The sequence below is a fragment of the Protomyctophum bolini genome (genome assembly GCF_963924005.1).
Source record: "Protomyctophum bolini genome assembly, chromosome: 7".
Classification (NCBI taxonomy): domain Eukaryota; kingdom Metazoa; phylum Chordata; class Actinopteri; order Myctophiformes; family Myctophidae; genus Protomyctophum; species Protomyctophum bolini.
This window is the reverse complement of record NC_137868.1, coordinates 21949045-21976820: the sequence shown is the minus strand read 5'-3', so window position 1 is coordinate 21976820 and position 27776 is coordinate 21949045. Positions and strand designations below refer to the sequence as shown.

The 27776-nt window shown below is 45.3% G+C and overlaps 1 protein-coding gene across 1 annotated transcript in view; it reads right to left on the bottom strand.

The window, feature by feature from the left end:
* The window catches only part of smg5 (SMG5 nonsense mediated mRNA decay factor), a 31521-nt gene extending 4288 nt beyond the window's left edge, over positions 1-27233 (bottom strand). The window contains exons 1-18 of the mRNA XM_080767937.1: positions 26814-27233; positions 26336-26434; positions 23306-23429; positions 18508-18664; positions 16656-16745; positions 15886-15975; positions 15028-15106; positions 14531-14656; positions 13680-13748; positions 12924-13147; positions 11852-11989; positions 9522-10460; positions 8961-9130; positions 8795-8870; positions 8260-8435; positions 612-770; positions 371-430; positions 69-228 (exon numbers count right to left, since the gene is read on the bottom strand). Coding sequence (XP_080624063.1) covers positions 69-228; positions 371-430; positions 612-770; positions 8260-8435; positions 8795-8870; positions 8961-9130; positions 9522-10460; positions 11852-11989; positions 12924-13147; positions 13680-13748; positions 14531-14656; positions 15028-15106; positions 15886-15975; positions 16656-16745; positions 18508-18664; positions 23306-23429; positions 26336-26434; positions 26814-26878 — 3001 coding nt within the window. The 5' untranslated portion in view covers positions 26879-27233. The remainder of the gene's footprint in view (positions 1-68; positions 229-370; positions 431-611; positions 771-8259; positions 8436-8794; positions 8871-8960; positions 9131-9521; positions 10461-11851; positions 11990-12923; positions 13148-13679; positions 13749-14530; positions 14657-15027; positions 15107-15885; positions 15976-16655; positions 16746-18507; positions 18665-23305; positions 23430-26335; positions 26435-26813) is intronic.
* Between the last annotated feature and the right edge of the window lie 543 nt (positions 27234-27776).

The window sequence follows — 27776 nt, the reverse complement described above, 5'->3', positions numbered from 1 at the left end:
TTTTTCAGAAGAAACATTACAGGACACAGGCATGGTAGGATATGGTGAGACAGGTACAGGACACAAACCTGTGCGCGGGATGATGATAATGAAACAGCCACTGCTGGCCAACTGTCTGATGAGGTTCAGGTGTTGGCAGAGGGCAGCTGTGTCTGGCACCAGGTAGGGCGACATAGACGACTGGGTTTTGGGCTGCTGCAGGCTACCCTCAAGCTGGGACACCTCCAACTGTAATGAACCAGGGATTGGGAATACTGTTAAGTGGTTATATGAGATACTGTAATAACTACAATCACAAACACTGCATCGGTGGTGCAGGTAAAATGGGAGCACTGTATTTGAACACCACAATATGTGGTTAATGTTTGACCTGTAGTCGAAGTTGAGCCATGTCCCTCATTAGGCGATTTCGACGAGCCTCCTCCTCAGCCTGGAAAATAAGGAGTGAGACTCAATTGTCATAGATGGCACAACCACTCTATTGCTCTCTCTCTCTCTCTCACACACACACACACACACACACACACGTGTAATAAAAACTTGTATTCAATAACAGATAAACATCGGTACCCTGTGGCCACGCGTAATTGTCCTATTTGACTGTCACTCACCATTCGGAACTGTGCCTTAGCTTGCTGCACAAGGTTGTCTTGTTCTGATTGGCTGATGCTGGTGAAGATGCCTGCCTCCGGGTTGAAATGCAGGACATTGCCCTGGAGATTGGTGAGGAAGTGGCCAAAACTGCGGATGCAGCACACGCGTACCACACACTGAGAGATGGAGGGGGAAGAAGAGGTACTAAGCACCAAATATAGTAAACCATTGAAGGGAGATTCAAAGACGTGTTAAATTAAGCAATAAGCCACGAGAGGTCTCAGGTTACCGGGTATTTTACACTGGCTGGGGGCGTAGGCAGACCCGACACGCAGCGGAGGGTCTTCTACCTCCCAGCCAGTGTAAAATACCCGGTAAGCTGGGGCCTCGAGTGGCTTATTGCTGTTCTAAAACGGTTACAAACATTATAGCAATATTAACCTAATAAAACTATTACATTCACAAAAGTATCTACGCTTTGCGCCACCAGAGCGAGCCAGAGCCACAACACTTCCTTGTTTCGCTCAGCAAGTAGCCTATGTGACGGTAGCACTTGATATCTTTACGGGGCTTCCTGGAGCCACACATTCACAGTCATATGAGGCGGGCGGTGCTTAGACGCCCGCACGGCATGTGTTTGTAAGGCAATGAAGCGCTCCCCTTCCCCAGTTAAGCTACAAGGCTGCAGTTTGATACAAAGTGATTGAAGGAGTGGGTTATCGGTGAAATTTACACCGGTCACGTGACGGTAACCAGCCAATCAGAATGAAGTATTGGGACTACCCGTTTTAGAATTCTCCTTCTATGCTAGAAGGCTTTCTTACCTTTATTTGTAGTTGTTACTCCCCACCAAACAGGTCCAGGTGTTATTTTGTGCAAACGTGCATTATTGGCTATTTACCCAAATGTAAGCCCTCAATGGGGGTTGGGTTTTTGTGCTAATTCGCTTATTTCCATCGAAATAAGTAGTAAAGTGTGATTTTTGAGCAATGAAAATAATCGAATTAGCACAACACCCCATAGCACAATTCAATTCAATTCAATTCAATTCAATTCAATTCAATTCAATTCAATGCAATGCAATTCAATTCATTGAGGGCTTATGGTAGGGGAAATAGCCAATAATGCGCTTTTGTACAAAATAACACCTGGACCTCTTTGGATGGGGACGTAACAACTACAAATAAAGGTAAGAAAGCCTTCTAGCATGTAATTCTCCTTTAATACAGAGATGGCTGTGAAAGCGGAAATTCAATGTTGAAATGAAACGCATCGACGACAACAAAAACAAAATAATTTTGCTTTGCCTGGTGAGACCAATCCTAAAACCAAACTGAATTGTCTGGCAATGTCTGTTTCATCAGTTCTATTTCGTCCCTGCTGACCGCCAGAGGCGGTGCTTTAAGCATGAATATGTCCTTCGCGCATGCGTCGTCGAGTGTTGTATACAAACAAAGTCAATTTTGACCCCGTGATGACCCGAAGTAGTCTATATCTTCCGGCAGTCTGCAGGGGATCAGTCTCTAATTTTTCTCGCGCGTCGTGGTGAGAAATTTGCACTGGGCTGCGAGGTATTGCTATGCAATACAATATGCAGCTACGGTGCCTGTACCTGGTCGCCGGTAGTTCTGTGACGGCGTGACTGCCTGTCGGAGTAGCGTTTGTTCGCCCTCCAGGAACTGCGACTATGGTTTTCTATCTCCTCGATGAATGGAGTTTATTTCGCGGATTCACGTGGACGCAGGAGCGTCCAATCTCTCTCGCCGGTAAGGAAGGCTAACCCCCCTCGGACAAAAGGTACGTTATCGTTTAAAGTGGTGCTATCCCCGCTAAACAGACGTCCAAATGATATGATATATTTTATCATGGCATAACCTCTTGAGTATAGGCTGCGTTTGCGCCGCCTCCCTGCTCTGCAGACGAGGCTTGTTCGACTGCGAACGCTAACAGACGTTCAAATCATATGATATATTTTATCATGGCATAACCTCTTGGGAGTATAGGCTGCGTTCGCGCCGCCTCCCTGCTCTGCATACAAGTTTTGTTCGACTGTGAACGCTAGCGCTTATTATTATTATAATAATAATAAATAATTGCATTATTATAGCGTTTTTTCCAAGTGCTCAAAGCGCTTTACAATGGTTCATTCATTCATACATTGGGAGGTATAAGTGACTGTAAGACTTGCCGAAGGATAAGAACACTGTCATCATATTACCTTCGTTTGATAAACACGCTACTTTAAAGCTTTGTTTAGCCCCTGCTGATGGCAAGCATTGTCGCTACATACTCTCAGCAGTCGACATATAACTTATGACTTAAGTTAGTTAAGGCTAACCGGCATTTTCTGTTGACAAGCCCCGCTGGCCAAAGCCATATACCAATATTGGCAGCATTCAAGCTTAACTGCTTTTGCGAATAGCTTGTATTCTTGTTGTTATTATTAGCCCGGTACAGGAGCAGCTACCTGCGTCCTCCCAGGGTATTGATGTTGCTACCAGTTAGTCTGTAGCTAAATAGCTATTGGTGTACATAGCCTGTCTGGTTGTTAACCCAGCTGGCCCCCAGCAGTGGGCCTAGCTGAAGCTGCTACCAGTATGTATTATTATACAGTATTATTTTAATTTATTTATTTTAATGTGAAGCACTTTGAGTTACATTTTATGTATGGAAATGTGCTATATAAATAAAGTTTATTATTATTATGTCTGGAGCTCAAAGCTCCATTGACAGTTTTTGCATATACAGTGGGTGCAACTTGGTTTGTCCACCTGTAGGTCCCATTAACCCAGCTGGTCCCCAGCACAGGGTATCTGGCGCTGCTGCCAGCGTAGCTCACAGCAGCTACCAGTAGTTTAAAGCTAAAGCTGTTTATGAACAGGCTATAGCTTGTCTTGTTTTTGGTAGCCCAGCTGGTCTCCAGCATAGATCTCTAACTGGCGCTGCTACCTGTAGTTGTAGCCCAAGCGCTTATTATACTATCTAAGATAAAAAAAGCTATCTGTGTATAGCTTGCTTTACTGTTTGTTGGCCCAGCTGGTACAGGGCAGGCAGCGTATGCGCTCCGCTCCTCCAGCATACGGCCAGCTTGATGTTACTTACTACTAATGTTTGTTAGCTCAAGCATTTATTAACAGCTATCAGGGTATAGCTTGTTCTGTTCCTTAGCTGCAGCTGATACAGGCAGCGTACGCGCTCCCTTCCTTCGGCAGGTGCAGGCCCCTATTGGTGGAGCTATCGGTTGTAGCCTTTTCTCCAAAACTAGCTTGTGTCGGTTTATTTAACCAAACCTCTGGCTGGGGTAGGCAGCGTTAGTGCTCCCTCCTCCCAGCATGAATGCGTAGTAGTGCACACTTGACTAGTGTATTGGAAGTGTCTTTTGTTTCGCTCTGGACTAGCAAACATAAATTACAATAGTCTGGTTGCCCTTTTAGGGCAACCACACTAATAATAATGCACTTGGAGTTTGGATAAATGTCATAGTGCTGGGATAAGCGTTCGCATAGGAACACTACAGCTGCTACATAGCAGCGTCTAAACCTTGACTGGAGGCTACTTTATTATCATAATTTATAAGTAAGCCTCCGCCGGGGGTACAGGTAGCGTACGAGCTCCCCTCCCCCACCGCGACCATGCAGGTCGCACAGTATCTAACAGCAACGTTTGTGTGCTGTTTCTATGATGCACTTTACATCTGGTTGAATCTCAAAGTGCTACAATGAGCATGTGCATAAAACGTAAATGCATGCTGCGGCAGGTATAGCAGCATTCAGTTTTTTGATTAAGTCATTAGATGCCGATCTAAGTTAAAGCCTCTGCTGGTACAGGCAGCGTCCGCGCTCCCTTCCTACAGCATACGGCTCCACCCCTAGCAACCAGTAGCGTCCGCGCCCTGGGCTAGTTGGGACTGGTGTGCACCAGCCGGTCCAAAGGAACCAGTGCCACCACAACTGAGAGTTCCCGTTTTTTGTACCTCGAAAGCCTCTGCTGGTACAGGCAGCGTACGCGCCTCCTCCCCCCAGCATACGGCCAACACCTAGCAACCAGCAGCGTCCGCGCCCTGGGCTAGTGGGACTTGTGCGCACCGGCCGGTCCAGAGTAACCGGTGCCACCACAATGGAGAGCTCCCACTTTTGTACCTCTTTTGAAGCTCTCCTTCAGCCGTGAGCCGACCTTGGTCCTGCCCCGTGTGCCAGGAGGAAAAGGTCTGACCGCTGGCTACAGCAGATCCGAGAGGGCTCAGCTATCTGCAGAGTTGGCCCACATGAGGTCCATGCTCACTTCGGATGACACCTAGGCACCTCGGAGGGTGCCGAAGCGCCTCCCTCTCTGATGCCACAGCTGACTCGAGGTTGATGTGCTCTCCCCGACAGCTTAAGCTATGCACTTCCATGACTATGAGGAAGATGCAGAAGGCAGTGCCTCCCAGGCATCAGAGCCAGCCTCCCACTTCTCAGCTCATGCGCATAGCCGTGGAACGCATAGTAAAGCAGGCAGTCGGCTCCTCCAAGCGCCTTCTTCAGACGCGGCCTTGCTGTCTTCGCCGTCCCACACGCCTGTACCTGAGTCAGCTACAGGCCTGCCGGGCGGACGATCAGGGCCTTCTCCCATCTCTATACCGATGGTGAAATCCTGGCAGCCCTGCCCTGATTGGAAAAAGTGTCCTGAGACAACCCGTTGCGACTTGACACTTTAATAGATTAGAACGCACAAGGCGATAAGGGCTGGCCTGGGTTACATGCCAGCCACCAAGCCTGTCACTGCATCCCTCATTGTGTTCTCCAACGAGGCCCGGCGGCAGAACGCTAGGTGACCTCGACCCCAGTACAGGAGCACAGGCAACCTGCTCACTGGGGCCTCCTTTTCACACCTAATAGTGGCAACGTTAATACTGGCTCAGCCACCTTTGGTGTATCACTGGAGGCATTGGCGTCATGTCCTCAGAGCACGGACGGCCATCGTATGTCCATCGTATCTCTAGCCCGTCGCCAAGCCGGGTTTCCACAGTCAAGCTTGACTGATGAGACTAGGCCAACTCTCCGTAGTCTCCCTGAGGAGCCAGGAGCACTAGGTGGTTCAGCCGGGGCGAGAAGCACCGGAGCGAACCATCCAGGTGGGGAAGACCAGGCTGCAGCTTGTAGGCCTACGACACATCACGCCTCCCAAAGGGCCGAGCTCCAACATTGATGAAATCATCTTGACTGCCCTCGGAGCTCACGTATCACCGCCGGCCCACACTAGAGGCCAGCGTGTTCCCTGGCGTCCCACGCAGGGACCTGACTGTGACTTTCCGGGCTGTGCAGCGCCTTCTGACGCCAGCCCCCCATATCCGGCGGGTCAAAATGGCTATTATCAGCAACATGACGAGAGCCCTACTATCAGACCAGGAGTGATGTGTCCTCCTGCCCAAGGGCGCAACAGAGGCTGTATATCCTTTGTCACACTAAGGGAAGTCCGATCTACATACTTCCTTGTGACGCAAGACAGACGGGTGTCGACATGTCTTGAATCTGATGGGACCCAACAGGTTTATGAAGTTCGTGCCAGTCTACTGGGCCGAACACGGCAATGTGCTGGAGCGGCAAGTGGTGTGCTCCGCTCTACGGCACTTCCTGCCGTACAGGAGAGGCGAGCACATTCTCATACGCTCGGGCAACACCTCGATCGTGTATCACGTAAGTCATCGGGCAGGGCCACGTTTGCTTGGCTGCTGTAGGTGTCTATGGACCCCCCCCTGACTTGGGCAGCCTCCCCGCCCGATCAGCCTATAGGCAAGTTGTCTGAGTGGAGAGCGGGACTACATGGTAGGCTCTCCCTCCCATCGAAAGCTCCCATGAGGGGAGCGGTACCCCATCCAGTGGTGGTGAACACTAATCAGAGGCTACCTCGGCAGAGCGGAGGTGGACCTCCTCACCCTGGACCTCACTAACCTCCCTGGTTCTCCCTAACGGAGACACCCAGCCCACCGGGCCAGGACGCAAGGGTCCGACGGTTTCATAGAACCTGAACGCCACAAATGGCTGTCAGCCTGCTGGACTTCTTAGGCGTCCTGCCACATAGCCAGTATGAACAGAACGACCTACATCGTTCCTGACACACATGGCCCTAAGCAGACCACCGCCCACAGGGCACTATCCTTTTAAATGCGCACTGCCAGAGGCACTGCATATGCCTTGCCACTGCCTCTCTGATACGACCAGCGCCTCAGAGTTATTTAGGAGGGTCACACCATACTGCTGGTTGCCCCCCCCCCCCCAGCCAAGAAGTACTTGGTCTCCTCTGCTGAACAGACCCAGTCGGAGGACGCCATGGCGTCTCCCCGACAGAGGTCTCCCCAACTGGGAGGCGGTCGGATACGGCATTCAAATGCTCAACGCCCCCAACTGTGCGTTTGGCCACTGGCGGCCCTGAACCGCTGTGTGGAACCAGCTAGGCATGCCACCCTGAATTCAAGGGTGACATCCATGACATCCATCAGGCTACTGTACGATAACCGATGGAACCTATTTCCAACTGAGGCCAGAGCAAAGACCTAGTGCGCTGCTCTGCCTACCTGTCTGGAGTTCCGCAGTCCCTCCTAGACAAGGGCCGATCTCCTACTCTAAAAGCATAAGTAGGGGCAATATCATGTTGATATGCTAGAATCAATATTGCTGTAACGAAGCGTGTCCGTGAGCGGCACGTCCTGTCTGTTAGTGACTTGCGTCCGAAGCAAAGCTCAGACGGCCTGAGTGTCTCTGTGGCCGAACAGTGTTCCTCCTGAGGGTGCTGTCACATACACACCTCAACCAGCCTATACGGCTAGCATATTTTTACCCTCCACCAGGAGAGTGGATGGACGAGCGGGAACTATTGCGCCCAGTGTGGGCCCTGAGAGCCGCTTGTTAGACCTGCCGAATGCTTTCGGCGGTCAGAATGGCTGTTCCGTTGTGACGATGGCCCTTTCAAAGGTAGCGCTCTCTCCAGACAGCGCCCGCCCCACACTGTTGTGGATGCCATCAACCACGTTTATGGGGCGAGTGATCGTACCTTACCATTTGGCGTGAGGTGCCACTCTTAACGGGAGCGTCCCCACATCATGGGCTGCCCCGAGGGAAGTACCCCTGGAATATATCTGTGCCGCTGCCTCATGGGCATCACAGCGAGTTGTCTGTTCCTCTGGGTGAGTGTTGCCACTCCCCACCCGCTGGACGTGGTCCTCTTACGAGACTCCTCCAAGCCTACTCCTTATGGTTTGTGATCAGGATCCCTCGTGACTTGGCTGGCATAAGTCATTCATGCTTAAAGCACCGCCTCTGGCGGTCAGCAGGGACGAAATAGAACGATAGTTACGTATGTAACTACGGTTCTATGAGTCCCGAATGACCGCCAGAGGCACTCTGTCACTCAGAATCCTCGTGTTCGCGCGAGAAAATTCTGTAGAGACTGATCCCCTGCAGACTGCCGGAAGATATAGACTACTTCGGGTCATCACGGGGTCAAAATTGACTTTGTTTGTATACAACACTCGACGACGCATGCGCGAAGGACATATTCATGCTTAAAGCACCGCCTCTGGCGGTCATTCGGGACTCATAGAACCGTAGTTACATACGTAACTATCGTTTGAGATAATGACAATCTGGCATCATATCAGTGAGAGAAGACTGAGATGAGTGTGAATACCTCTTGCAAGGGGCTGAGGGTGGGTCTGTGTCGAGTGAAGTCAAATCGGCGGTGTGCCAGGCTGAGGGCAGGCAGGTGGCGTAGGGCCAGATCCTCGGGCAGCAGCAGACTCTGGACTAAGTTGGGTTGCTCACACTGATTCAGCAGCTCCGTCACGTCAGAGCTCAAGCCAAGTTCTAAAACAGATACATGGTGGTGACCTTCAATTATCCAATTTCTTTCCGCGAATGTCACAGTGGTTACATAGGGCAAACATAGCTTTAGTTCCACATCAGTCACGGTCTTGGCCACTGTTATGGTTTGTGTACAGAATACAGTGGAAATTATATTTTCCTTTGGATTCTTTATAATAAAAGCAATTCTACTGGCATAAAAGTACTTACATTTAGTGGCAGAGAAAGACAACAGAGATGGGTAGCGGTTAGTATTGATTTTCAAAGGTGAACAATATATAACATGGATAAAAACAATTACATTCGTCATCATTCAGCTCTATCACTGGGTTACACAGTCTACTGGTCTACTGGACACTCACCTGTTTCAAGCATTTTACTGCCATCTGGTAGCAGGTTTAGTAGCACAGAGAGTCTGTTCCACAAGCTCTGAGAACTCTGTAAAGAGGAAAATGGATTGGACTTAACCAAAAGAAAATATAATGAAGGTCATTGTTAAATGGACAAAATTAGATGCCATGTCCTCACCTTTGCACACATTAGAATAATGTCTGTGTTTGTCCTTAGCCAATCGACAAAGACCTTCACAACCCTGATGAGCCCCTGATTGGTCAGGATCTCCAGCTTCTCTGACAGCGTCTTTTCGCTGTGTAACGACTGGTTGCTATGTTGGCTACCTTCCGACTCTGAGTCCAAGTCTAGAAATAGAGGTAAATCAGTCATAAGGAGTGACTAGTTGACATTTTGATTACCGTCTGAACTCTGAATTTCTCTACATTGCTGGGTAAAACATTTACATAAAGTACAGCATAGGCAGGAGGAGATTCATTCCTACATTGGCCTCCTAATGGTTAAATACCGTCAGATGAATGTAATGGGTACAGTAGGCTACTAAAGCATCTTATGTGAGCACCATCACGACACACTGTCATTATGGTACTGGTAAAGTGATGGTTTTCATTCACGCTCATGTGACAGGATAATTCTTACAGTGTAGTATAGGGGGCATGATATTTGACAGTTGACGCTACGAAAATAGCGTCAAGAGTCAGTCTTTATTCATTTGAAGTAAAGGAAACAGTACTGTACCATTTTCATTGGTTCCATTGGCAGTACCAGGACTTATGTCACAGGGCGAGTCCCCAGGAAGAGGGGGTGTCTCTTGGGAGGGGGTGGCGGAGGCATCGGTGGGGGTCGGGGTGGGGTTGCCTGAGGAAGACGGAACCTGAGGCCTCAGCAGCACGTTGCTGAAGGTGGGCGCCAGGCGGAAGCAGCGCTTGGCCTGGAAGAGCTGCGAGGACATGGCCTGGAGATTACTGCTGATGCTGGGGTCGCTGCAGGCAGGCAGCAGGGGGCCGTTGGTGGTTGGAGGGATGTCACCCTCCCGATCTTCCTCCTCTTTTGCCCGTTCTTCCTCATCCACGTGCTGGTGCTCCTGTGACCGACCCTCCGGGTTTTCTGAGCTGTCTGCGTCTTCAATGTCTTCCAGGTCCGAGCGAGACTCCTGGCTGTTCATGTCTGAGTCAGTCTCCACGTCGAAAGCCGTTCCCCCCTCCTCTTCTTCTTCCTCTTCTTCCGACCCGCTGCCCCAGCTGCCCTCCTCACCCAGTGGGTCCCTCTTGCGCTCCTTGCAGAGGGAGGGGGTGGTGTCGAGTGGAAGTCTGGAAGACGAGGTGCCGCTTGAGTCCGCACGACCCCTCCTTTCATCGTCATCCTCTTCTTCATCACTCTCAAAGCCCTCGCTCAGATCGCTCTCGTCCTCCGGGCGGCCATGTTTGCGGGCGCATCGACGCCTGCGGAGTCGGGACAGACGGCTGTACTTCTTCTTCTGCCTCCGTTTCTCCTCCTCCATTTTACGCTGCTCAGCCACGTCACCACCACTGTCACTTTTCTTGGCCAGGCCCCTCCCAGAGGTATCTGCCTCCTTCTCCTCGTCATCTTCCTGCTCCAGTGAGCCGTTGTGCAGCGGCCTCTCGTCATGGCCACCTGCTGCTGATGGGGCTGACGGGTCCCTTGCCTCTAGTTCATCTGGGGGGACAAAGGTAAAGCAAAATAAAATCTCACGACTGAAATGTTGTTAGGCCAAATCCTTATCTGTGATTTGTCAAACAGTGTGATAGGGGACCACAGGGTAGCAATTCAGCCAAAGCTGTTGAAGAAATTGCAAATTGAGGTTTTAATTTTAGGGTTTTCTGGAGGATTGAACATGCATTTAATTTCTAGTGTGACCACTTTAAATACGCTGCAAACGAATAACCAAAAACAGAGGTTAAAATGAGTCGCAGCGTTACGTGTCGTAAGCTTATAGATTTTTGGTGCAGAACACGTCTTTCTCTGCGAGTTTGTCTATGCTTCCATAGAAGACGGACATGCTGTTGTGGTGACCAAGAACTTTAATCCATGTTTTATAAGAACAGGAAGTCTTATGATCCCAACAGCAAACCAGGGTAACAGATGACTGCCCTGCTTTTGTTTTGAATCATTTGATCAAATATAAGAAATCTGACAGTTCTGCTCTTAACATTTATACACACTGACCCACATCAGGGTTTGTAATAAACATTAATGTGTCAATGTAACATATATCAAGGGTTGATCAGAGCATGAATTGAGTAGTGTGTTTTTTCAGGTCAGGAAGCCTGCTGAATCAATTTCTTTGAATATACAACTACACATGCAAATATTACAGATCAGCCACATCAAGATATTCATTATAAAGTTTATAGTAAAGAAATACGAAACGGCCACAGCGGCCCTCAAAAGACATTTGCAGCTCAAGCTATTGGTTGATTTAAATGTTGTGGCTCCAGAAAGAGAAGCTTATTCTACCACTACAATCATTTGAAGTGGCCCATGTTTAAGAGTATGTTCCTCACACCATCCTTAAAAAAAGGAATAGGCACTGCCTTTTTACATTAAAAAAGGTACTGGTATGGTTACAAAATGAATCCTTAAATACAGCAATGATGCCTATCACAATGGCCTCAATATTATAAGGTTTGTTCAGTAACGGGATCTCCCCAGCTCTTTTTGTTTTGGTGGGACACCACTTTACTCTGATAAAAGAATGTATCAGCTTCAATTTTATATTCTAATTTTTCAAAAGTTTGGATTGGAACAGTTTAACTTTTGAGAAATGTGTGTATGACATGGCACATTTTGTATCAGCTGAACAATCACTATAAACTGTGTCTTCCAATTTCCCCTTGGTTAACCCGTCAACTTTAAAGCGAGCTTAGTCCAGACAGAGCTTGTGCACAAAAGCTGTGATATGTCCTGTGCCGTTGTCAGGGCCGGAGGAAGCCGTGTCTTTCCTTTTCAGCAGAGAAATCGCCACAGGCAGCACTTTTCCCTCATAACAGGCAGACAGTGTGAACACTCCCTAAGCCCAAGCGTGGAAAAAGAGATTTCCTGCCCACCTGCGTTGTCTGTGTGCAGTGGAGGCACCTGGCTCTCTCCTTCCTCCAGTTCAGCCTGCAGGCGGATGTTAACATGATTGACCAGGTGGGAGAACAGGGCCAGTGTAAAAGCTATGGAGGCGCTGTACTGCTTGGAACCTAGAGCAAGAAAGACATTCAATGAACAGGTGAAAAGGCTTTCATTTGAAAGTCTTGTCTGGAGATATTCAATTATACCATTACCAGAGTGAGAATTTAAATTGGTTAAAAAAGGGTAACATACAAATATTTATTTATATTTAACAATTTCAAATGACAATTTTCACCTTTTTTCTATACACGCATTTTTCTTTGAACAAATGTTCTTTTATTTTTACCCATCTTTTTAATTACCGTAGTCGTTATGCCAAATTTCTCCTCCAATACACATGAAGACACCTGTCGTTTCTTGCACATGCAAAGAAACACACAATCCATTATGCAACCCAAGTTGTTCACCCTGCTGAACAGGTGCCTTGGACAACTGGTAGGAGTTGCAAGCTAAGCGACAGAGATCACCCTCCCCAGGTGATCCAACCTCCTACCCTCGAACACGCCCAATTATGTTTTTTTGGAAGGCAGATTTGAACGAATATCAACGAATGACTTCATCAACGGTAGGCAGGTTTGAGCATTTCAAATAAGATTTATTTTTATCCAGGAAGATAAAGTCTATAGTTTCTATTAAGATAGAATCCCCACCGATTAGGGTTGTCCCAATCCAATCACGTGAAAAATCGCTATTGGCAGATACTCTAAATCAAATGATCGGAATCGGATCATGAGCATGTTATCGGGACATCCCTACCACCGATGAGGATATTGTTAGGCACTGCAGTTTTTTAAACTGTCCATATAGCATAGTTCTGAGACACAGAGTGAGTAAACGGATATGGTGGTGCCATCTTATAAGCATTAGTGAGGACCACTTTATATTAAGAATATAAGGTTGAAAATGGGCAACATGCTCCTTCATAACATCCCCCGATCAGTAATCACTATAGTGACACGCACTGCCGTCTTAACCGGCCGCCAGACAGTGGCGGACACTGACCTCCTCTCTTCAGGCTGTGCACCACCATGAGGCATGTGACCACCATTTTGAAGACCAGAGCATCAGGTAGGACAGGGCAAGGGCTGTCGGTGTGTTGCTCTTCATCCTCCTCACTGGGGGAGTGGTGAGCACCGCTGTGTGCCGGCAGGGGCAGGTAGAAAAGCACCAGGTTGAAATCTTCCAGCACCGACTGGCACAGTGACGTCAGCTCCGTCTCCATCGTGCTACAGGGGAGAGGAGCGATACAACTGAAATTGATGCTAGTGAACTAGTGAAACGATTTTGAGGTGAACTATTAGGGCTGTCACAATCATGAGATTTTACTTGACGATTCATTGTCATTCAAATAATTGCAATTTAACGATTTAAAAATGTTGTCGTTTTTGACATTGAATGTTTTATCACGTTTCTGGTTACCTTAGCGGAAATAGTTTATCTATAACATGGGTTCACAAACTTTTCAGCCATGATCCCAAAATAGGGCTGTGTAGGGGGTTTTGTAACAATTATGAGAGAAATTATAGAGAAAATGCATCATAAATAAATACTGAAACCAGATATAATCAAAGTTAATGCATGCACTGTGTACTATGTAAACTCTCAATTTCCATTTTCCAGCCAATCAGTTACATTTTTTGTGTTTGTTTTTTTAATAATCTGGGGACCCTCCAAAATAATTTCGGGACCCCCGAGAGCTCGCAACCTCCAGGTTGGGGGTTGGTATTTTTTTAATGATACACATAAGTAAACCCTTACCTGTTCTTGGGCTGTAGTAGACTCTGGAGGTACATGAAGCTTACCAGGAGTCGCTTGATGTCTTTAGATCTGAACAGAACATAATGTTAGGATGTAATGGTAACTAGAGCGGACGTAGAAGAATACGCACATCGACAGGCTGGGTGCTGGGCTAAAGAAACTACACTAAATGTTGTACTTTTATAATAAGGGAGCACTCCCTTATTATAAAAGTACAAACTTTTGTGTATGTTCACATGACCTGATGAAGATCAAATAGATCGAAACGGAATTCTCAATAAAGAACGTCTTTCTTGTACCTGTGGTGTGCGAGCTCCATCCAATATCTACTAGGATGTAATGGTAAACCATCCATTCATCACTACTAGTGAAACACTATAAGGTTCAGACTTCAGAGCATCCCCAAATAACATTCCCTACCATCATTGTAGGTTCTGCTAAGATATTTGTCATTTACATAGCACAAATCAGAGACTTTTTAGTTTTACACTCCATCCCCGCAACAAAATCCACCTTTTTCTAATAGTATAAGATAATGGGGAGATATATTAATCATACTCTGTTAGTGTACGGGTCCATTTGGTTCCATTAGTACACTGATATGAACATGAACGCGATGCAGCTGCTCTTTGGATGAAGGACATTTCAGAGAAAAAATGGCCAGTAAACTTTCCCTACCCCTGGAAACAAATCCATTGAAAAGTTAACTTTCATTCCCCAGACTGGCTACGTGAGCCTGGTGCCATCAGTGTGCTGGATATCAAATATTGAAAAAATAAAGGGATTTGTCTAAATTACACCGAAAACTCGACCCAACATCTTGTCAGACCTCTGGTTAAGTATACCCTTACCTTTGTCGGGAAGGTGACAGTTTTTTCATCTCTTGTTTCTTGACCTGGTGATACATCTTGGCAGCTTTGTCAAAGAGGCGTTTAAGGTTGCCATAGGCGCCCTCAAAAGGGGTCTCTGATTGGATACTGATGGAACACAGGACAAACATGAAGGAGCTTAGTTTCTTCATTTATGGGACTTACCTGCTTTAATTAATTTTTGTTAAAATCAATAAACATACTTTGTAAAAGAAGTATTGACAACATTTCTCAAGAAATAGCAAACGTAGAACCCCCAATACTATATCAAAAAACATCTTAACATTTATTTCATATAATTATTTAATACCCAATAAGCTGAACCTAACAAGTTTCCACTAGAGAAAATACATTCCCATTTGTGTTAAATTAAACTGATGTGGGCTATTGGTTTTCCATGTTTACCATTAGCAATGCCATACTTGAACAGGACGTACGTACATAGTGCTTGCTTTAATTATAACTAAATCATTTCTCACCAGCGTAGGTAGTAGTATGTTGCTTCAACATTGTAGAACTTACTCCCTGCCAGCGTGCCCAGTTGATTAAAAGGCATTCCTGAAGATATAACATTTGAAGAACGAGTTAGAAACTCCAAATCCAAAATGCTATCTAAATTTAGTTCAATTCATAGCATAAACTTAGGACATTGCACATAACAGGATTTTTGCAGCGTTATTATTGAGATCATATAATAACACAGCAACAATAAAAATGTTACGTAAGAACAGATCAGTTCCTTCAAATCATGGAACAAATTTATATTCTCACAAGTTCATGGGTAGTCATCAGGGCAAACACTGCCCTCTTCTGGTAAATGGAAGCACTTTGATGCGTCACAATTTTAATTAATACAATATTTGTACTCGTAGACATAAATGCACTTCCCTTCAACTTCTCCTGGCCTGGTAAACACCAATCCTTACAGTACATAGCAGCATTTTTTCGATGGGATGCAGTGCGTCGTGGGACCAGGTTTTAGGTCACTGTCACTCACCTACATGTGGCGTGACAGACAAGGCCTGGTGGTAGAACCTCTCACTCACCTACATGTGGCGTGACAGACAAGGCCTGGTGGTAGAACCTCTACTCACCTACATGTGGTGTGTGACGACAAGGCCTGGTGGTAGAACCTCTACTCACCTACATGTGGCGTGACAGACAAGGCCTGGTGGTAGAACCTCTACTCACCTACATGTGGCGTGACAGACAAGGCCTGGTGGTAGAACCTCTCACTCACCTACATGTGGCGTGACAGACAAGGCCTGGTGGTAGAACCTCTACTCACCTACATGTGGCGTGACAGACAAGGCCTGGTGGTAGAACCTCTCACTCACCTACATGTGGCGTGACAGACAAGGCCTGGTGGTAGAACCTCTCGGCTAGCTGTTCAGCCTCCACGCCGGCCAGTTCATTCTGATAACGGGCTATGAAAAGATAAACATTCAAGAGAAAAGCTTGTTAGAATCTCACAAAACTAATGTGACAAGGACTGTATAGTGCAGTTTATAGTGTACACTACAGCACTGGTTCCCAAACTTTTTCATGTCAAGGACCCCCAAATTGACACTAATCAGCCCGCAAACCCCCATTTGAGGGACCCCCATAAGAGAAGATCAATGTTAATTTAACTCTGAAAGTGTACAAATGGAACCAAATGGATGCTACACTCTCAGAGTTACAGACCCATAAGGGTAAATTTGGTTACAAACTATCATTTAGCTGAGGACCCCCTGGAACTCCCTCAAGGACCCCTGGAATGAAGGGTGTAGATATCGGGCTTCATTTCACACTACAGATGTTGCCAAGACAAACCATGAAATAAAGGCAAAAACATTCTATACCACTCGGTAGTCTCTGTAGTGCACCAAAACATGCAATATCCCAGTTCACTAACACACACACACACACACACACACACACACACACACACACACACACACACACACACACACACACACACACACACACACACACACACACACACACACACACACACACACACACACACACACACACACACACACACACACACACACACACACACACACACACACACACACACACACACACACACACGACATTACATTAATTTCATATTACATACATAGATCTCCTAGGTTAACCAAACAGCGATGACAGGCCATCTGTGCCCACTCCATCTCCTTGGGGGTGGCAGACACCGGTTTTTTTCGGCCTGCAGAGAAAGGTTTGGTTCTTTATTAATAAACTGCAGCAACAACAATGCTGAATACAGATGCTTTGTATGAGTGGTGTTTATTTTGGGAAACATGTAATTGACACTTATCCAGAGTAATGTATGATTGACAACAGAACATGAGTTTACATTTCCTGGATGTTCGACATTACATGTTGGTAATGGTATAGTAACTGATAACGCAGATTGAAAAGGGTCAGCGAAATAGAGCTCTGGTTCCTTGATTCTTAATTCATTTTTGATTCCTCGATTGTTGATTTGCATACTATTTGGCCAACATACGATAACATTTTGATTCAGGGGCCTACTATCCATGTGAGATGACATCTTGTTTGCCTGGCTAACACTATTATGTCAGGGTTAGGGTTATACAGTATATACATTTACTTTAGCTCACCAACAAACTGAAATGACAATAATTTAATTGTTTATCATTGTATCTTATTTGGAGATAAATTAAAGCCTATCTAGCAAATACAACTCACATACCGGCAAGAAACACTTGCTTTTAAAGCCAAAGACAAAAGTGTACAATGAATACATGAATGAATATACATCCATCGCCATTGATTATAAGAATGAATATACGGTAGTCCATCAACGATGAGTATATGAATGGAATATATCAATTCTATCACCAATATATTAATTAATTTATATACAGACGTGGAATTTTAAAAACATGATGATCATGACGTTCTCTCTACCTTCACACTGTTGAAAGCTACAATAAATTTGCTTCAGAATTGACAGTTTACTCAAATTAGCTTTGAGTTTAGGACACTTTATTTGCATGGAGCCATGAATTGTTTAATTACTAGATGTCATTTTACAGTTTGCCAGCTAATCCAACAATTAGTACATCAATGTCTTTCTCCCATGAAATCCATGAACCACGACTAACCATGCTTATATGAAAGTGTGCTCAGAAGGGTTAACATTCTCACATCATCCATGCCACCTGTATTTTTGTTAGGGAGGATGCTTTCCTCTAAGGAGAGGCTTTGAGGAATCTGCCACATTAAAAGCTGCAAACTGTATGATGGCTGCCTTAAAGATATTACTCAAGAGAAGAAAATAAGGACCCTTGTGCACTTACAGAAATTGAAAGACGTTTAGCACCGACAAGCCTTTTTCATGCATTTTCGCAGAATAAAAGCATTTTGCAATGCATTTATTATCTGAATATTGTCTTTGCCTCAATTGACACCTTCGCTAAATCCCACCACAACAGTGAGTGTCCAATGCTATCTTAGCAACCGTTGTCAATTTAACCTACACACACACAATAATTTGCAACATTAAAGGGATAATTCACATTAAAAAAAACTCAGCTCTACTCAGGCTTATGTGAACACCCCAGACAGTTTTTTAACCCACATGCTGCCTCCTGCTGGACACAGAGCCAAATGGAAGGATGAATTACTCAATTACACTGGATTGTGGCCTGTGGAATCAATAGATTGATCATTACACCCCTGATGTCACCCATTGATGTCTATGTCTATTATTTAGCTGTACTTTAGGACTGAATTATGATGGATGAAACATTGATTTATTCAAATGTTATAGATGTCTGGTGTGTTGGACACATTGTGTTGTGAGAGCATGGGGGGGGGGGTGAGAGAGAGGAGGGAGAGAGAGAGAGAGAGAGAGAGAGAGGGAGAGAGAGAGAGAGAATGAGCAAACAAATGATTATGCAATACAAATCTGATGTGTATGATCCGTCTCTGGCACTAACCAATGAGCGGATCTGTGACATGGGTCCAGTCAATGCAGTCCTGCAGTTCCAACTGGTAGTGGGACTGGATGTACAGCAGCAGGTGCTGGTAGAAGCCCACACCAGCAATCAGATGGGTCCTGTAGGCGCACTCCAGCGCACTGCGACTATGGATGTGCTACAGAGAGAGAGGGGGGGGTTTGAAGAAAAGGAAAAGGGTGGTGCAAGGATAAAGTATCAACACGGAGTCTAGCGGTTTGAATCTACCACGGTGCATACACCAGACTATGTAATGTATAATAAACGAGTGACAGACGCATCGTAATGAGGTATATGAATTAGGGCTGGCCAAATGGAGACATTTTATTAACCGGTTACAGTCAGGCTTTGCCGGCTAATTAGCCCTTAGCCTATTTTTATCAATTAAATTAGCAGACGCAAACTTAACGTGCGTTATCGTGAATCGGGCGGAGTCAGGTTAAGACGGAGCAGATCTTGCATGAAGAGAAGTGAGCTGGAGTGAAGGGACTTTTTTTTTTACAAACGCTGACCTGCGTGAGCAGCGTGACCAAAGTGAAGCGATTGAAGAGACAGTGGAAACAAATATATATCGTCAGGTTTGAATGCACCTTCAGTCCCCAAGCCTCTAGCCTGGCTTTGGCTATACTATAGCCACTCTCGCTTGATCCCCGAATCATAGCTGGAAGGAGGCGTGCAACCACGTTGTGTCTGGCAAAGCCAGGCTACCAAGTCTCCACCACCGCATCGTTTAGTTTACCTACCAGCCAGGTTGTCTGCAGTCTGTCTGTCGGGCAAACTCTGTGTCAATTAGACGGTGGAATTAACGTTCCACTCCGCACATAATTGTCAAATAGCACTCTGTGGTGAGTCCAACAGTCGAGCCACATGCGTAAACTCCAGTAGCCAGTTCATGTGCGTAAATACCGTGCCGCAGACAGCACAATGGCCGCCATCCCGTGCCGTCGGTAAAATAAAATTATAAACACAACCAGAGATGCAATAACAGTTAGGTTGACCAAAGTTTGGCGAAAGCACGGTGGCTGCTGCTAGCACACACTCGGAGTGTAGGCTAATAACGTGGAGGAAGTTAGAAGAGGCCAGGGTGCCCTGTGGGCTTTTATTTTTATTGGTTCACCATTAGCCGTTAGTGTTTGTCGGTTGCCAATTTCTTAACGGCTAACGGTTATCGGACACTCCTAATATGAATACAACCGTTTTGAAACATTAACAAGAGCATATACAGTAGCAGGGCATGAAGAACAGTAGTTATACAGTGGAGTCGAGGTGAGCCGTAATAAGGCCCCATATATATTCAAACATCGCAACACAGCCTCTCCAAGTGTATCACTGCTGAATTACTGTTAAAGTCAGTTAAATGTTTGTCGTCTTGCATGTATGTATTGTAGGCTAGTTTCCATGACCATTAGAACATCCTACAGCCTGTTCGACTATTCCTCAAGACCCATTCTGTTCTGTAAGATGTCCTTATTATAATTATGGAGAAAAGATAATTACGTAGTCGGAAAGGCATCTGAAAATGCAACAGTATTTATGGTGTGGAAAATGTTTGTCAAATTGTCAATTATTTTCATCTACAACATGTGACAGACAATGAATTGTTTGTCAGAAAGATTACACTGATCCCTTTATCTATGACAACCTTCTCTAATCCTTTTTCACACCATGGCGCATTGGCGATATGATTTGATAAGAGATGATCAGCATAGCTCCACAGGTAAAGCATGACACCAGCGTTTGGGGACTCATTTTACCTATGCTGAAAATGTCAGCTCTATTGCCCTGGGTAAATGAGAGTAGATATATAAATAAAAAAAAGAAGGAAAACATAGCTCACTATATTATCCACAAATAGCTGAACTGTTGAATATTGGAGAGGATCTTACTCTATTCATTACATGTCTTGACCTCTTATTTACAGGGAAGTTATTTTATAGCATTTTGGAACCGAGATAGGGAACCGTTAGGAACCGGAATCGGTACAGGAACTGCTAACGAAACCAATCCCTACTAGCGCCCCTAAAAAATATATGAATTGAACCTTCGTTTATTTTGAATGCAAGGGTCGAAAAACATTTGTATTTGTTATGATAGATGTAACGTCCGTCCCACAAAGCAAGTTCAATGTTTAATGATGTATACAATACAAAATCTCACTGACAGCACATAATTACTGTAGAGCTGGCATCTATGTTTTAAAATTACAACATTTAAAGGCCAAGCAAGCACTGACATTCAATTTATCTTAAAGGGGGAGTGTCAAAGCCCGAGATTAACATTGCTGATAAGGTACATCACGTGGTCTGAATGAAAACAGTTTCAAACGACACGTGACTATATCTCAGGCTCTGACGTGACCTAGCATCTAGCCGAGCTGAGTGGCTAGCGCAGTAAAGGCTAGTGGTTTTGAGGTAACCTTTTGCGTCATACTAGGTGAAAATATCATTAAAAAATTATTTTATTGCTTTTATTTATTCCTTACAATGACATTGAGTTGACGTGTACGTTTTAGGGTAAACTGTTACATAATCGCAATTTCGCGTGACTAGTCCGTCTGAGCCCCCTCTCAGGCTCTCACCGCCGGGTTCGTGCAGGCTGCACAAGCACACACGGGGGACGCCTCTCTCTCTCTCTCTCTCTCTCTCTCTCACACACACACACACACACACGCAGACACACACACACACACACACACACACACAACATTGTTTGAACATGTGAAATGTTTGTTTATGCATAATGAATTCATGAGAATCGCGGGCCGCGGTAAGCCTTGAACTCTGGCCGGGACACAAGGCACTTCAGAACGGGGAGATTGCGAGAGGAGGTGGGGGTGGTTTTTTTTTTTTTTTCTCCCTCCGTATATCTCTCTCTTTAGGGTCTCAGAGGGAGACAACTCACCGAGTCCGAAAACTGTATTAAATTAATAGTTTGTACTTTGTAGAACTGTAACAAGCACAAAAACTATTCAATACAGTATTAAAATGTCTGCTTTGTTCTGCAGCAAGGGGCGATATAATGCTGTGATTCATTCCACTTTACTGACCGTTTCATTGCCTATATTATGTCAGATTGTCCGTCATGAGTGACTACTCGTCGCCATAATATAAATATGAAATGGGAATATTTAGGTCAAATTGCTGATTGATTTTGAACATGCATTAACAATAGCCCCGAGAAGATAAGAACACAAGACAACATGCATTTATTTATTCCAATTACTGCTGCTCTGTCCAATTTATTCATTATAGTCGAGCCGATCGCTCTCTGCCCTGTCCTTGGAATTGACGTAGGCAAGACTGTCTACAGAATTCACGAGTGAAAAACATTGTATGGGTAATCCGTAATTGGGTATTATGAGTCACTGTAAGTAACCGTGTCGGCCCCAATTCATGATGATTACGGATCCCCATGTCCCATTCATGCAGGTATGCATATGTCCCATATGTGCCCTCTCCCTCCGCTCATTCTGTAGCAGAGGGAGAGGGCGCATTATGGGGCTAGCAGGCTAGTCTGCCGTACCAGAACAGCGGTTGTTTTTTAATGGTATAGTCACCCGCGGTCACAGTCTTAAAAATAAAAATATTTTCTCTAAAACTGCTTGGTAGGGCTATAGCTGGGAAAGCCTCCACTTCATTCAGTAGAGCATTAGACGTAACGAGCTGTCACTCATTCATTCATGCAGCCCCATGTTGCAAACACAAGGAAGGAAGGAACCTTCACTGCCTGCCCTGCAGCAGGCCAGCTATAGTCTCTCTCTCTCTCTCTCTCTCTCTCTCACACACACACACCGCGTCTCGCCGTCTTGCAGTTGCAATGGATGACGGATAGAGCCGATGCTCTTCTTGGTAAATAATAAACACAACTCTTCGCGTTCACAACAGCTATACACACAGGCTAAAACATACCGATAGAATCAACTTGGTGTGTGTGTGTGTGAGAGAGAGAGAGAGAGACCGCCCCTATATCGGTGTGTGTGTGTGTGTGTGTGTGTGAGAGAGAGAGAGAGAGAGAGAGAGAGAGAGAGAGTGTGTGTGTGTGTGTGTGTGAGAGAGAGAGAGAGAGAGAGAGAGAGACCGCCCCTATATCGGTGTGTGTGTGTGTGTGAGAGAGAGAGAGAGAGAGAGAGAGAGAGAGTGTGTGTGTGTGTGTGTGTGTGTGTGTGTGAGAGAGAGAGAGAGAGAGAGAGAGAGGTGGAGAGGCCGGCGCAGTTTTGCTAGAGTAGTCACAGCCTGGCAGTGGTAACGTTACGTGAAGCTCCAGGGCTCCGTGAGCCCTGTTCAGCACTTAGCCGGCTGAGGGCGTGTCAGCGGGGGGGAGACAGATAGACAAGATGGGTACGATGGAACCCGTCGCGCGGAATTGCGATTATGCAACAGTTTTCCCTAAAACTTGGACGTCAACTCGGTGTCATTCTGGCGAGTTTTTTGTAGCAAAAAAGTAATTTTTCCACCAAACTTTTACCCAGCTATGAGGCTGAAGGTGGCCTCAAAACCACTAGCATGAGTTGATAGCCACCAGGAACGCTAACTCGCAGAGCCCAGAGCCGCTCTGACATTTAGACCAGATACAAGATCAATTTTATTGGTCAAATTGAGCTGGCCCGTAAGTACGTCACAATCTAGATGCTAGCGTTAATAGCCTTAATAGCTTCCCGAGGGGCGTGTCATCCCCGCTTTAATATTGGATTCTTGTCTTAGTACAATGTATCTACAATAAAATACATGCTACAACAACTTTTGTGATTTTCTTCTTTAGGCCAGCTACCAGATTGTTTTACCTTCTTGTTGGTCTTAATAACCTGGATGACCTCATAGTAGACCTTTCTCCAGAGCAACTCTTCAGCCTTACGGCCATAGTCCACTGGGTGGAGGAACATCAGCTTCACACAGAGCTCCCTCAACCTAAACACAAGACATACGTAATTACATATGGACACACAGAGGAAGAGTTATATTATCAGTACAGTGGGCTGTTATAGCGCCACCATGAGGCAGACTGATTTAATTATTTATTACATTAATTTCAATAATTATTCTGAACCTCCCCTCCAATTGTAACTGTTGCTCCGACGGTTTCTGTGGGTAAAATACTTGACGTGAGTTTTTCCCATGCAAGTATGAGGAATTTTAATAAATAAATTATTAATTGCCCAAGTGGTGGCGTAACCGTCTGGGCACCCGACTGGTAATCCAGTCGCAGTGTGCCCACTGTGCCGCGGGTTCGACTCCCGAGCCCGACACGGCCTTTACTGCATGTCTTCCCCCATCTCTCTCCCGTTTCCTGTCAGCCTACTGTCTGTCCCTTCAAAAAACCAATAAAAGGCGTAAGCCGCAAAAACAATATCTTTAAAAAAAAATCATTTGTTAAATTGAAAAAAGGGCTTCATTAAGACTTCCATAATATTATGGTCAATGTCTGTGTGAAAAGTCGGAGCGATTGGTGTAGCCAATGAGGAGCTACGACAGTGTTTCAGACAGACATTGAGTGAATTATAGTATGATAATGTATGAAAACGTATTGCTTATTATGTTATTATGTATTTGATTAATGGAAACAAATAAATCAATATATTCATTGCTAAGATGATAATTGATAGTTGCAGCCCTATACATTTTCCTTGTCTGACACTAGTGTGCAAACAAGTTTAAATAACCCTTGAACTGCTTAGAAGATGATCATCCGTTTTCATTTATACCCCGTTGCTGCTACATTTGTATCAGCACTTTTGAGAATATATAAATTATCTAAGTTTGCTATGCATTTCTCATTTCGCCTAGGATTGAGTTTAGTGAATAGTTTCTGACAATGGCATTAACCTCCAAATATATAGAAAAGCAGTGTCACCAAGGCCTGGCTTGGTGTATGACACACATGCAATAAAAAAAATCACACCTGTGTGAACAGAGTGGTGCAACTCCCCTTTTACTGAGCCGTAAACAAGGACGTGAACGGCAGCACGCTACGCTACGGTCTGAATGTGTTAAACTAAAGGGCCACTTCACCCCTTTGCAAAAAATAAAAAACGTTAATGACATTTAGAACACTTTCCTGAGTTTTTGTGTGTGTAATACCGGTATGTGGTTTTAGATATTTTAGTATAAAAAGGTAGGTGGCTAGCGCACATCCAGTTCCTGTCTGGTGCTGGACTAAGGTAAGTACAGTGAAAGAGAGGAGAGTCCACACACAGGTATGCTCCAAGGTGTTTGCTTTTTATTCAATACACCATAAATAAGACAACGTTTCGGCCATGAACGGCCTTCATCAGATTAGATATTTTAGTGTCTGTGATGTCATAGGCACAGGTCTCACTTCCTTCCTGGACTACATGTTTCAGTAAAGGCCTATTCATTCATAGTTGAGTTTTCGGGGGAAGAGGTGACCAGCCGAAGCAGTGGTCACCTCTTCACCAGAACGGTGGTTTTGATGAAGGTGCTCAGAGTCCATGACCGTGCTCATATCGTCTACCCTCCATGGCCAACACTTCCTCAAATACGTCCATTGTTTTCCCTCTTGTTCTCACTACTGCCCATCTGCCTCTATACTATTTCTTTCTGGTCCTATTTTTCTGGTATTTATGTTGCTGTCTCTATTATTTAATTCCTTTGTTCTCTCATTGTTCCACTGGCCACTGCTCTGTTTCGGGAGTTTGTTTGTTTTTACGCCGGGAGCTCAGCTCGCAAATAAAAGCCGGGCAGTGCTGTCCTGTGTCCTCCTGCCTGTGACGTGTGTATGTGTGTGTGGAAGGGGGGCTACTCACGTTTTGCTGGCTATACTGCGAGCCTGCGAACCCCGCCTCCCCGTTCCTCTGTCCCCCCAGACACACACACTTGTCATGGCCAGAAGGACAGCACTGCCCGGCTTTGCTTCGTGGTGGTTTTGCGAGGTAAGCTAAGCTCTCATTGGAACTATTATAAAGTATACTATAGCCAGCACATAACTTCTAGACCATTCACATTGCCCGGAGCGAGACCACCGAAACGGTGGTGAGTAAAATCAGTGAGAAGGGCTGGGGAGACATTATCTCTATAGTCATGTGGATCAAGACGGATCGGTCAGATTTCTCGCATTCCATCCTGATTGGCTTCCAAAGTTTGCAGGAGTGGCCTGTTTTGAACAAAATGCCTCAAATCATGAACACATCGTGACATCGTCTGATTGCCATGAAATATTGCTGGCCCTGGCAAAGACATTTTTCAAGTCAACTGCAAATGTTTTGCAATACAACTTTACTCAGTTATGCTGGTTTTATTTCAATTACTGGAAAATGTTAAACAAAATGTAAACAAAGCCATTAGCACAAACTGGCCTAAAGCTGTGAGTACTAATAGTTGTGACTGTCAGACACAACTATTAAGCTATTTACCTGCACACTACACAGCACAAGAGTTCAATAATAGCAGAAGAATGCCAGCACACACAGAACTGTCCAAGTACGTTTACATTTTTGTAGGGAAGGGCAACACACACGCTCACTTTGGGAGAGCCTGATCATGAGCCTCTGTCGAAAGGCATTCCATGTGCCTACCAAAATACAAAGCACCTGAAGGACACTTACTTGAATGATGGCATTCTTCCCCTTTTAAGAAGCTGTGAATAGACAATAGGGATAGGCCGACATATCCATGCCTTGTATGTAGGGCAATGCTTGCCTTGCCTTGTGCTTGTAGGGCTAATAGCCCATTACCCGGCTTATATGATTGAATACCAACGGCTTCAAATGTATATAAGGAGCCAAGGAGGCATATTAAAACAGTGTAATAATGATGACATCCTATCCAATGCCTATGTATGGAATGTAATAGTTTACTTGTTGCGGAGGCTGATGTTTTCCGGCTTGAAGACCTCTCTGTAGGATGCTTTGCTGCCAATGATGACATCTAGCTTATGCACAGACTCCACCACAGCCCTTGGTGAGGAGAAATAAACGTGGCCATATTCATGAAATTTATAAGGTTATTCATGTAATGTTATAAATGATGTCCTAGTCACCATTCCAAGCATAGCATGCTTAATGACTTAATGAAATGCCATGACAATATGAAGTTTGGATTCAATAACTTTCTAACAGGTTAACACTGTCTAAACATGATTTCCCTGTATACAATTAGGTGTCAGCAGCTACATTTAGATTAGTGACTTTAGTTGAATAGCCCATATTATTGTCAGGACAGACAACCTGGTGAATCAGATCAGTGAATGTCTATGGCTAACATGAGAAGCAATCCCAACGTTAGCCAACATAGTGGCGTTATGGAGGCAACATGGCCTGGCTTGCTTAAACTCACCTGTAAAGCCTCTTGATGAGAAGGACTTTTGCCTCTGGTTCACTATCTTGCCCGGGTCCGCTCATATTAGCAAGTAGCGAGTTATTTGATCAGACGCTCCAGGCAGCGTTTGGTCGGCGGTGCCCCCACACCTCCTCGACCCACAGTTGTCACGGCTGCTCGGGTTGTTTCCCTACCCGGCAGTGACAACCGTGTTGATAGCCAGCTAGCGTTAGCTAACCGTTAGCTTTCCTCCTCTGCCCACCTAACTTAAGTCTTTTTCGTTTCTTGTGTCCTTTGGCAAGACCCCCTCTACCCATCCGCTCTGACACCGGGAAGACGGGGTGCCCACTTATTTGCGCTATTCCTGGTCAGCTAAAACGCTCCGATATATTTCTTATGTTGTTCCCCGTTCCAGCCATTGCTACGAAGGCGGCCATTATTTCCTAGGCAGTGAGTGACCGCCTGAATACCGCGAGATTTACAGGTCAGGCTGACGAGATAACCCTTTCTTGCTCCTCTTCTGATCTGCATCTTTTTTCTTAAAAAAAAAACCTGCAGTAGGCCTGGTGACGCGAAGTTAATTAGTAGTTGAGAAAGTTGGACAATGTATTATTATTATATTAGGGTACCCCATTATATTAAGCTATCAGAAAGCTATCAGAAAATCTGATTTTCTTTAGAAACTTATCATTTAATAACCTTGGGGGGGGGGGGGGGGGGGGGGGGGCATATAGGTTAGAAAAACACACAGGGCATGTTAAAGCCCTATTAAACCACACCAAAAGGGTCAAGACGGTTTTAGCGCTGTCCCTTCGGTGTAGCCTATATGTCTTGTTGCACGTTGACCCACGTTGACCCCTAGTGATTCAATGCATGGAATTCAATGGCCCAAACCACACCAAAGGGTCTCGGCTTTAGCGTTAACTGGACCCAAGGAGTTGCATGGTGACCCTTGTGGTTAGGGCTTAAAACTAGGCAAAT